The 11946-nt window shown below is 44.1% G+C and overlaps 1 protein-coding gene across 1 annotated transcript; it reads right to left on the reverse strand.

Moving 5' to 3' along the window:
* Positions 1 to 3417: 3417 nt before the first annotated feature.
* On the reverse strand, positions 3418 to 5035 carry LOC127932325 (uncharacterized). The gene is made up of 3 exons (XM_052527866.1): positions 3843 to 5035; positions 3730 to 3764; positions 3418 to 3649 (listed from the first exon to the last, which is right to left on the reverse strand). Exons 1-2 carry the CDS (start codon positions 5018 to 5020, stop codon positions 3755 to 3757), a joined length of 1188 nt encoding a protein of 395 aa, XP_052383826.1. The 5' UTR covers positions 5021 to 5035; the 3' UTR covers positions 3418 to 3649; positions 3730 to 3754.
* Between the last annotated feature and the right edge of the window lie 6911 nt (positions 5036 to 11946).

Below are 11946 nucleotides of genomic sequence, written 5' to 3' on the forward strand. Positions count from 1 at the left end.
GGATAGACTACAAAACTTTTCCATTAATGAAAAGGTGTTATTCAATGTGTTTCTGTGGGCTATGGTAGCAAAGGCAAAATTCTATATTTTATCAAAACATTGCGATAAAATGTTGATAGCTAAAGATTCATGCAGCTAATTGATTATGGTTGAACCTTTAAAAAACAATTCCTTATGTTAGCTTAGTACTCTCCATAAGGCTCAGACTGAGGTTGATGAATAAGTCTGGCCAGGCAGTTAACCCACTGTTCCTAGGCCGTCGTTGAAAATAAGAATTTGTTGTTGACTTGCCTAGTTAAAGGTATAAAAAAAAAAAACAGCCGCAACAGCATTAATGAGGTCAGAAACTGATGTTGATCGATTAGCCCTGGCTCGCAGTCTGCGTTCCAATTCATCCCAAAGGTGTTCGATAGGGTTGAGGTCACGGCTCTTCGCAGGCCCATCAAATTATTCCACACCAAACTGTTTTTGTATGGACCTTGCGTTGTGCACAGGGGCATTGTCATGCTGAAATGGCAAAGGGCCTTCCCCCAAACTGTTGCCACAGTTGGAACCACAGAATTGTCTAGAATGTTACTGTACGCTATAGCGTTAAGATTTCCATTCACTGGAACAAAGCGGTCTTGCCCAAGCCACCAAAAACAGTCCCAGACCATTATTCCTCCACCAAACTTTAGTTGGCACTATGCAAATCCAAATCAAATCAAATTTTATTTGTCACATACACATGGTTAGCAGATGTTAATGCGAGTGTAGCGAAATGCTTGTGCTTCTAGTTCCGACAATGCAGTAATAACCAACAAGTAATCTAGTTGCTTCTGCGGCATTTGAGCAGGATGCCACACTTGCTGAGGAATGGGGGCCGGTTGCTTCTGCTGCATTTAAGCTGGACTCCACACTTGCAAAGGCATGGCGGTCGGTTGCGTCTGCTGCCGAGTCTCAGTGGCCGGTTGCTTTTGTTGCTGGGGCATTTACACCAGATGTCACACTTGTTGGGGAATAGGGGCCCGTTGATTCTGCTGCTGCGGCATTTGAGCCAGATGCCAAAGTTGCTGGGGATTTGGAGCTTTATACCACACTCGCGGAGGTTGCTTAGGTTGCTTTTGCATCAGAGCTGGATGCCACACTTGCTGAGGCTTCTGTGGCATGCAACTGGTTGCTTCTGGTGCTGAGGCATGGCAGTCAGTTGCTTCTGCGGCATTTGAGCACAATGCCACACTTGCTGAGGAATGGGGGCCAGCTGCTTCTGCTGCTGGGTGAATTTGGGCTGGATGCCTCACTTGCTAAGGCTTCTGTTGCATGGCAGTTGGTTGCTTCAGCTGCTGAGGCACAGCAGCTGGTTGCTTCACCGAAGATATCTGCGCTAGCCACCACACTTGCTGAGACATTGTAGCCGGTTCCTTTTGTTGCTGGGACACAAGAGACAGTTTAGTTTCTTTAACTAGGCAAGTCAGTTAAGAACAAATTCTTATTTACAGTGACCGGCTACTTGTAAAGCCCACCGGTCAAACCCTCCCCTAACCCGGACGACGCTGGGCCAATTGTGCGCTGCCCCATGGGACTCCCGATCACAGCCATTTGCGATACAGCCCTGATTGAACCCGGGTCTGTAGCGACGCCTCGAGCGCTGCGATGCAGTGCCTTAGACCGCTGCACCACTCGGGAGGGGAGGCCTTCTTGCTGGGGCATAGGAGCCGGTTCCTTTTGTTGCTTTAGAATAGGAGCTGGTGTCTTTTATATCGATAAGTACCTAGGAACCAAGATAATTCAGCATAGTAAAATGCCATCATTTAATAAAGTTATTGGCACTATACAAAGTGTTATTTTTACTGAATTACTTTGTGCTATACAAACACACCTTTAGGTGGAGGATAGCAGGTTATCCCTCCAATTAACAGGCAACAAATCCAAGGAATATTACAAATGTTTTTATCCTAGTCAGTTAAAAACACAGCTACCTGTAAAACCTGGAAGAGGAAACCAACCACAGCGCGTAGTGAACATGGCTGAGGTGCACCCATGACCAGCTCTGAAAACAGATTGCATAGCGGAGAAGGTACGGTGGGATTCGAAATGGTCGGTAATCTGTTTGCTGACTTGGCTTTCAAAGACCTTAGATAGGCAGGGTAGGATAGATTTGTCTGTAGCAATTTGGGTCTAGAGGATCGTGGACCAATTCAGTGGTTTTATAGAGGTAAATCTAACTATCCATTGCACTGGGTGAGCTTAATCAAGTGCACTTTTTAATGCAGGCTAATGAAGTTCCTGCCAGGGGCTTTTGCAAGGGCAACCTCAGGGGTCCGGTAGAAATGTGTTGTGCACAAAGGTTGCACACACATTGAGATCGTGTCCACAAATTCCATACTGTGACAAATTAAATGAAGTTGTCTGTTGACGTACGCTAGACAAGAGATTGTCCAACAGCAAAGTGTAACTTCTTGTAGAAAATTCAATGCATATACAATTTCATTCATGTTCATGAGTCTGGCCAAACAGAGTCAACAACAGGCAAATATGTCAAGTTGTCCGAAAGTCCTGGGTGACAACTTATGCTAGCTAAACTATCATGTTAGTGCCTACCAGCTTCCTCTTTGGAACTTAATGGATCCATTTAAGGGCCTAATTCTCATACTGCGCAGTTCGATTGCTAATTGGTTAAGAAAATGTGCATGTTTAAAGACTGTACAGAATATATTTGTTAATTGATCGGTTAAAGCGTTCCAGGCATTGTATAAATCAAATACACCGAATCCATTCCATAGGAGCCTGCGGTACAATAAATGGACTAGTAGGAATGGGCTACAGGTGAAGAGTATTGAGGCAGTCAAGGTAAAAGACCCATCAAAATCCAGTTGAAGCTAGAACATTTTGAATGGGCTGCGTCTCAATCCACTGCATCCGCCTGTCGCCCTCACGCACCTGCGGTGGACAGGGGCCGAGCTACAGTGGTGTTGGTCAGACACCCCAAAAATGCAGTCTCAAAAACATCTATAGCTTCAGAACGGTTTGGCCTACAAACTGATCATTATGGGAAATTGACTCCCAAACATAGTTACGTTTCCCTCTATGACCCCACAATTGTAAGACAGGTAACCCATACAAACAGAAGTATGGAGGTAGATGTGCCAACAGGGGTCGAAGCATCCAAAATAACATTTGAGTCAGCTAGATATGGAACAGACACTCCTAAACTGATTTGACTCTTTGCCATTTGTGGTATGGGCTATAGTATAAGGCCCAATGCAAGTTTGAAACCAAATGGTCACTCAATTCTAGTAGCTAAATGAGCCATGGTTTGACCATATAAAAACCATTCCCTATATGCTAGCTTACTGAGGTTGAAGACAGTCTCACTGTATACAATGCATGCCTACATCTAAAGTAAGAACATATGAAGAATGTCTGACAACTCACCCCTTAACAAATGTAGACCCAAGCTTTTATTTTGAACAACCAGTAGCAAAGGTAAAAGATTAGAAAACCAAAGAATTAACTGAGCAGTCATTTTTACTGCAGACTGCACACCACCTGTTCTCAATTAGCAAGCAATGGACACGAGAACCATTATTTCAAAGACACCAGGCATTTTTGAAAGTAGAACTGTTCATGTACTCCCTCACGCTTGAGTAGCAAGAGCACCAGACACTTCCTGGTCGAAACAAAAGCAGAAAGAAATTAAGGGTCAGCAACACAGAATATTAAGTAACCAACGTCAAAAACAATTCTCACCATTAGCGTCTAGAGGATGAATCCATTACATTTTCCTGTTGAAAGATATGGTTAGTACAAAGGACTTCGAATTCAGAGAGCAAAGTTCAGAGCAGGTTAAAGTGAACCATTACCTTGCAGAATCCTTCACTAGTGATGGATATACACTTGGTGCACCAGTACGAACAAAACTGTCCTTGGGAGCATTTCCACTGTCAACAGGCATAGCCTCCCTAGGAGTGTAGCGGGTTAGGGAGAATACAGTCCTGCCATTCTCGTAGTGCGATTTGGAACTGTAGGAATAGATTGGGATGACACCCGACTGTTCAACGATGCTGGCCTGAGTGCTACTAGAGTCACCATCTTCAGTGCTTTCGTAGTGATTCTGCTGAGACATTGGGGCCAGTTGCTTCTGGGGCATTTGTGCTACATGCCATAATTGCTGAGGCATGGGGGTCAGTTGGTGCTGTGGCATGGCAGTGTGTTGCTTCCGCTGCTGGGACATTTGAGCTGGATACCCCACTTGCTGGGGTATGGTGGCCGGTTCGTTCTGCTGCGGTTCAGCAGCCGGTTGCTTCTGCGGTATTTGAGCTGGTTGCCACTCTTGCTGAGGCACGTCGTTCAGTTGCTTCTGCGGTAGAGGCATGGAGGCCAGTTGCTGCCGTGACATTTGAGCTGGATACCACACTTGCTGGGGTACGGCGGTCGGTTGCTCCTGCGGTAGAGGCGTGGAGGCCGGTTGCTTCTGCTGCTGGGGAAATTCAGCTGGATGCCATACTTGCTGATGCGTATGCGGCATGGCGGTCACCGCAGCGACTTGCTTCTGGACCATTTTAGCTGGATACCACACGTCATGAGGCTGCTGGGGCATAGGGGCCAGTTGCTTCTGTGCCCGATGCCACACTTGCTGAAGCATGGCAGCCGGTTGCTTATGCTGCTTGGGCATTTGAGCGGATTGCCACAGTTGTGGTGGATTGGCGGTCAGTTCCTTCTGAGGTAGATGCATAGTGAATGGTTGCTTCTGCTCCTGGAGAAATTGATCTGGATGCCACACTTGCTGAGGTAGCTGGGGCATGGCGGTCGGTTCAATTTGCTGCTGAGGTTCAGCGGCCGGTTGCTTCTGCAGCTGGGGCTTTTGAGCTGGATACCATGCTTGCTGGGCCAAGGCGGTCGGTTGCTTCTGCTGCTGGGGTTCAGTGGTTGGTTGGTTCTGGGGAATTTTATCTGGATACCACACTTGCTGAGGTTGCTGGTGTACGGCGGTCAGTTCCTTCTGCTGCCGAGTTGCAGCTGCTTGTTGCTTCTGGACCATTTAGCTGGATACCACACGTCATGAGGTTCAGTAGCTGGTTGCTTTTGCTGCTGAGGCATTTGAGCTGGATGCCATACTTGCGGGGCATGGTGGCCTGTTGCTTCTGTGGTTGAGGCATTGGGGCTGGTTGCTTCTGCAGCATGGTGGCCAGTTGTTTTTGCTGCTGGGGCATTTGAGCTGGATGCCATACTTGCGGGGGCATGGTGGTCAGTTCCTTCTGCGGTAAAAGCATTAGGGCTGGTTGCTTCTGCTGCTGGGGAAATTGAGCTGGATGCCACTCTTGAGGCATGGTGGTCAGTTCCTTCTGCCGCAGAGTTGCAGCTGCTTGTTGCTTCTGGACCATTTTAGATGGATACCAAACATCATGAGGCTGCTGGGGAATGGGGCCTGTTGCCACACTAGCTGAAGCTTGGCAGCCGGTTGCTTATGCTGCTGGGGAATTTGAGCGGGTTGCCACAGTTGTGGTGGAATGGCGGTCAGTTCCTTCTGCAGTTGACGCATAGGGACTGGTTGCTCCTGGATAAATTTGGCTGGATGCCACTGAGGTTCAGCGGTTGGTTGCTTTTGGGGCATTTTAGCTGGATACAACACTGCTTGAGGCTGCTTAGGATAACTGGCCGGTAGCGTCTGCTGTTGGGTCACGGTGGCCGGTTGCTTTTCCTGCTGGGGCATTTGAGTTGGATACCACATTTTCTGAGGTGCCTGGGGCATGGGGGCCAGTTGATTTTGCAGGATGGCTTCCAGATGTTTCTGTTGCTCTTCGGTCAGCTGCGCTTGCAATTGAGCTGTAGGAGAGTTGTAATTACCATATCCTTTTGACCTAAGTGGGCCTGTATAAAGCCTTGCTGCATCAGAATCTGGTGCAGGATACCTATCACCTAGGTTAGGTAGAGAAAAAAAGTAAAATGCCAGCCTTTGAAGTTATTGGTACCACAACTGTTACTTGAAATTAATGTGTAGAAACTCACTTGTAGAACAGGTTATCCCGCCAATTAGCAGGTAACAAAGCCAAGAATCTCTTTAAAAAAAAAAGAAAGTATGTTATAAACAAAGCTACCTGTAACACCTGAAGGACAAGGGAAACAAACTAGAGCAACACTTTTAAAAACCTACCTGAAAGCGATTCCAATCATCACTGCCATTTTGCTCCTCAAAAGCTCCCCAGTAATCAGAACTAATGGCTGGTATAAGCCCTAGCATAATATCCCTTATGCTCTTTTTTGGTTGCTCCTCCTTTTAAACAAATCCCAGACCCTTCTAATGTCATTGGCTAATTAAGGACAGCTGTAAGCCCCTGAACTACATTTGATTCCTAATTCCAAATTGACCCCTAAATCCTACACCCTGGCCTAAACACTTCTGTGCATCAGAAATTATTGAATAGGTATAAGCAATATGGCAACAATTGCATCCAGCCAATCAGAAGGCAAGGTGATGCAATTACCATATTGCTATAACCTATCTGATCATTTCAAATGCCCAGTGACGAAGTGGTAGGTGTAGGGGCTAGGGGTTGATTTGGAATTCAGAAATGTACTCAGGTGTGGTTGATTATCTAATTGAGTTCCCTGACAGGTTTGACAGCCCTTACTCTAAAGCACGCTTCAAACTCATTACACGGAGGGCCGAGTGTCTGTGGGATTTTGCTCCTTCCTTGTACTTGATTGCTGAATTAAGGCCACTAATTACTCCCCTTGTCTAGGTCTTAATTGAAAGGAAAAAACAAAAACTTACAGACACTAGGCCCTCCAGGAGAGGTGCATCTGCGACAACCGAACTCCGGATACTGTCGTTTTACAACAGCAAAGGCTCAGATCACCATGCCAGTGTTGCCATTGTTTATAAAAGGATTCCTTTATAATGTCAAAAACATGTCTCAACACCCACTCACAAACTGAAATAATTTATGTTACATTATACAATCAATAAATGAGAGAGAGAGCCTCAATCACATCAATAATTTATGCACTGTAGGCTACACATTAACTGCAGCAAATTGGTTCCTGTTTCAGTCATGTTCTTGTTCGCGTGGGTTAAACAAAAATCAAATAATGATTGGGTGACAATAGAGACCCCACATGACAGGAGATGGCTGCAGGATGAAGTTGGTGAAGAGCAATTGCAGAAACTTGGAGATTCTGCAGATTTTTGTAAAGTTCATGCAGTCGACATATAGACTCACGGATAAATGTTTTATCCCCAGAACGCAAAACACTTTGAAAGGCGGTGACCAACAATTGTCACCGACTTGACAATAGTGATCAGCTCGAAGGTGCCCACTATGTCCATTAAATGTCTCCCTCATGTGGATGAAATAAAACACAAAAGACAACAACCCATCTCCTCATCCTCTGACCGTCTACCCTCCTTTGTGGAAGCTTTTTTTCCAATGTTGTCTCAACTTTGATTGCAGTACACATCCACAAACACATATACTCGAATGCAACTGATTAGATGGCTATGCATATATCTCCAGCCCCTTAAATCAGCCAAAGTGTTTTCCCTATTCTGACTGATGTTTCCGCTTGCATTCCATCTCTGATAATTATACTTGATTCAAAGTCTGTGCCTTGAAAATTCCAATCTACTTTTCTTCTCCTGTTTCTTTCAGTACAGCAGGCAGACAATCTGTTCTTTATTCTGGTCTTTTATATTCACCCGAGTGCTCCAATCCTTCTGCACGTTATTGTACGGCCCTTAATGTCTAGAAATCTGCACTAACTCCCCTCTTCCACTGCTGTAGGCTGGCCTACTGTAACTGGAAGGCAAATGTATGTCACTTAAATCAGACCGGGTTCAAATACTATTTAAAATATTTCTATTAATTTCACATACATTCAAAGTAAGTATTCTGATCTTTTATTTGAAAAGATAAGTAGTTAAATGTTATGTATTTGGAAATACACTTGGAAAGTGTTTGAAAAACTCAAAATCACATACTATTTTACACTCTAATGTATTACATAGTATTTGAAAATAGTGTCAAATAATACCATTTGTATTATAACCCAGATATTATAACTCAGATACTGAAATACATATGTTTTTGAATACAGATCTGCATTTAAATGTAGCATTTGCATGAAAATACACAGATATATATTGTATTATACTGCATCACATTCCATTGTATTTGTTGCTTCTTTGCGATTGCATTTGAAATCCTCAACTGTTATTTTTTTCTGAAGACAGATTCCAATTCTTCTTTCTCTGTTAGACCCTCCAGGCCCTATTAGTCTACTGAGGTCAGTCAGTTGCGATTGTAACCATCAGATCCAAAAGCTCAGTGGTGAGTAGCCACTGAGCTGTTGTCAACTTGCAGATGGCAGTCCTCACATAAAGACACAACATGCCCAACAGAGCACACACATAGCCTACATCAGATTCAGGCAGAAATCAATACGGACTCCAAAACAGACACAATTATTATTTACATTCATTAATTTGCTTGTTTTACAACTCAGTTTTAGGATCAGGTACTAGTGCCTGCTTCACCTCCTAAAATTAAGAAAAAAAGTATTTGAGAAGCAATGTAGATAGATTATATAGAGGCAACTCAGTATAGTTCACTGCTGCTTTCTATATATTATCAAAGCCACTTAAACTTATACTGCTCCATAGACATGGGTTCAAAATTACTTTGTTTCTTTCAAATACTTTTTTAGCTGCTCTTAATTGAGAGTTTATCTGTCACTCCGGGCAGGCTCAATCATCCCTCAAAGGCATTTGAAAGAAAACCAATGCTATTTGAACTCAGGTTTGTTTTCACCTCAGACCTTGAGATCGCCTCTTATGAGGGAGTGGAGATCTCTCCCTCGAGCATGAGCCATTTCATGGCTGACTCGCTGTCGTAAATGCCCAGAGATGTTTTTTGGACTTCAGCCCGTTTACCAGCACAAACAGGAACTGAGACAAATAAATCATAGTTATGTTCAGTAGGGCACAGCGTCGCAAAACGTTCTGCAACCGAAACTAAAACTAAAATCAGTGTATTTTTTGGGACGAGACCAATGTCAAAAGTAGTTCAATATATATACACTGCTCAAAAAAATAAAGGGAACACTAAAATAACACATCCTAGATCTGAATGAATGACATATTCTTCTTTTTCTTTACATAGTTGAATGTGCTGGGGTGGTCTCCTGAGGGATCTCCTCCCAGACCTGGACTCAAGCATCCGCCAACTCCTAGACAGTCTGTGGTGCAATAGAGCGAGACATGATGTCCCAGATGTGCTAGCAGTTCCTGCAAGAGGAAGGCATTGATGCTATCTGGATGAATGTGCCTTAGGCCTGCTGCAAGGAGGCATGAGGACTGCAGATGGGGTCAGGGTGATAAATTGCCATGTCCATACTGTGAGACGCCTAAGACCGCACAACAGGAAGACAGGACAGACAGCTGATCGTCTTTGCAGTGACAGACCACGTGTAACAACACCTGCACAGGATCGGCACATCTGAACACTCTTTCCATGGCCTCCAACTGCTCTTAAATGCTAGTAAAACCAAATGAATGCTTTTCAACCGATCGTTGCCCGCACCCGCCCGACGAGCATCACTACTCTGGACGGTTCTGACTTAGAATATGTGGACAACTACAAATACCTAGGTGTCTGGCTCGGCTGTAAACTATTCTTCCAGAACTCTCCTTCCAGAATTTTGGATCTCCAATCCAAAATTAAATCTAGAATTGGCTTCCCATTTCGCAACAAAGCCTCCTTCACTCAGGTCGCCAAACATACCCTCGTAAAACTGACTATCCTACCAATCCTCGACTTCAGCGATGTCATTTAGAAAATAGCTTCCAATACTCTACTCAGCAAACTGGATGCAGTCTATCACAGTGCCATCCGTTTTGTCACTAAAGCCCCGTATACCACCCACCACTGCAACCTGTATGCTCCAGTCGGCTGGCCCCCGCTACACATTCGTCGCCAGACCCTCTGGCTCCAGGCCATCTAGATGTCTATGCTCCGCCTTATCTCAGCTCAATGGTCACGAGAACAACACCCACCCGTAGCACACGTTCCAACAGGTATATCTCACTGATTATCCCCAAAGCCCACACCTCATTTGGCCACCTTTCCTTCCAGTTCTCTGCTGCCAATGACTGGAACGAATTGCAAAAATCACTGAAGATGGAGACTTATTATTTCCCTCACTAACTTTAAACATCAGCTATGTGAGCAGCTAATCGATCGCTGCAGGTGTACATAGCCCATATGTAAATAGCCCACCCAATCTACCTACCGCATCCCCATATTGTTTATATTTTATTTTCTGCTCTTTTGCACACCAGTATTTCTACTTTCACATCACCATCTGGTCATCTATTACTCCAGTGTTAATGTGCTGAACTGTAATTACTTCGCTACTATGGCCTATTTATTGCCTTACCTCCCCACGCCATTTGCACACACTGTATATAGACTTTATTTTTTTACTATTGTGTTATTGACTGTACGCTTGTTTGTTCCATGTGTAACTCTGTGTTGTTTGTGTCGCACTGCTTTGCTTTATCTTGGCCAGGTCGCAGTTGTAAATGAGAACTTGTTCTCAACTGACTTACCTGGTTAAATAAAGGTGAAATACTTAAAAAATAAAAATAAACACCAGGAACGCACAATCCCTCCATCAGTGCTCAGACTGTCCGCAATAGGCTGAGAGAGGCTGGACTGAGGGCTTGTAGGCCTGTTGTAAGGCAGGATCTTGGTAAGCATGAAATAAAGGTGCACTTGATTAAGCTCACCCAGTGCACTGTGTAGGTAGAGTTCACTCTTTGAAACCATTGGATTTGTCCATGAATGCGCAAACCCTTAAGCACACCAGCTGAATGAAATCAAGCGCACCTAATCTCAATTGGGAAATTGGACCAATGGAAATTATGTTCAGTGGCTTGCAGATGTACCTAATTAACCAGCCAGATTAGAAGGGTCTTGGATTCCTTTGTAAGGCGCAGCAAAAAAGACAATCAGATACAATATCAGGGGAGACTGGTAGCCAGGCTTCTGTTTCTGACCCATTAGTTGCGGCTGTTTTTTTTTTTATACCTTTAACTGCAAGTCAACAACAAATTCTTATTTTCAACGACGGCCTAGGAACAGTTGGTTAACTGCCTGGCCAGACTTATTCATCAACCTCAGTCTGAGCCTTATGGAGAGTACTTTAAGGAATTGTTTTTTAAAGGTTCAACCATAATCAATTAGCTGCATGGCTATCAACATTTTATCGCAATGTTTTTTTGAAATGTCAGAAACACATTGAATAACACCTTTTCATTTGAGTTTTGTAGTCTATCCATTGTATGGCTCAGTTTGATTCCCTTGTCTTCCATGTTTGTATGGGTTACCTTCAGAAACGTGAAACTTATTTAACTGAGCTAGGAATCATGTTTTGAGTCTCCCCCTTTCCATAGTGGTCATAATAGTTTTGTAGGCCAAATTTTTGAAGATGGAGTTCAGTTTGTCACATGGTCTGTAACTAGAGCTCGGCCCCGTACACCAGATTGGGCAGGCGGATTGGATAACCTGTTATTTCTAGCTTAAATGTATAGATTTTTGTTGTTTTGTTCTGCGTCAATATAATTCTTTCAGTGTAAAAGTAGGGTATAAAAGTGGATTCAGTGTACAGAACTTTACACTGCCTGATGGCGGTTTTATCAATAAACAATTTGAAAGCCTCCTTCACTCATGTTTCGTAAAACTGACTTCCTTTGACTTCAGTGATGTCATTTACAAAATAGCCTCCAACACTCGCATCCAATTTGCTATCACAGTGCCATCCGTTTTGTCACCAAAGGCCCATATACTACCAACCACTGCGACCTGTATGCTCAAGTTGGCTGGTCCTCGCTACAATTGGTCGCCAAACCCACTGGCTCCAGGTCATCTTAAGTCTTTGCTAGGTATAGCTCTGCCTTATCTCAAC

Source organism: Oncorhynchus keta, chromosome 10 (genome assembly GCF_023373465.1).
Source record: "Oncorhynchus keta strain PuntledgeMale-10-30-2019 chromosome 10, Oket_V2, whole genome shotgun sequence".
Classification (NCBI taxonomy): domain Eukaryota; kingdom Metazoa; phylum Chordata; class Actinopteri; order Salmoniformes; family Salmonidae; genus Oncorhynchus; species Oncorhynchus keta.

Excerpts from the sequence above, each read along its gene's own strand:
- LOC127932325 (XM_052527866.1), bottom strand. The coding sequence starts at position 5,020 with ATGGTCCAGAAGCAACAAGCAGCTGCAACTCGGCAGCAGAAGGAACTG.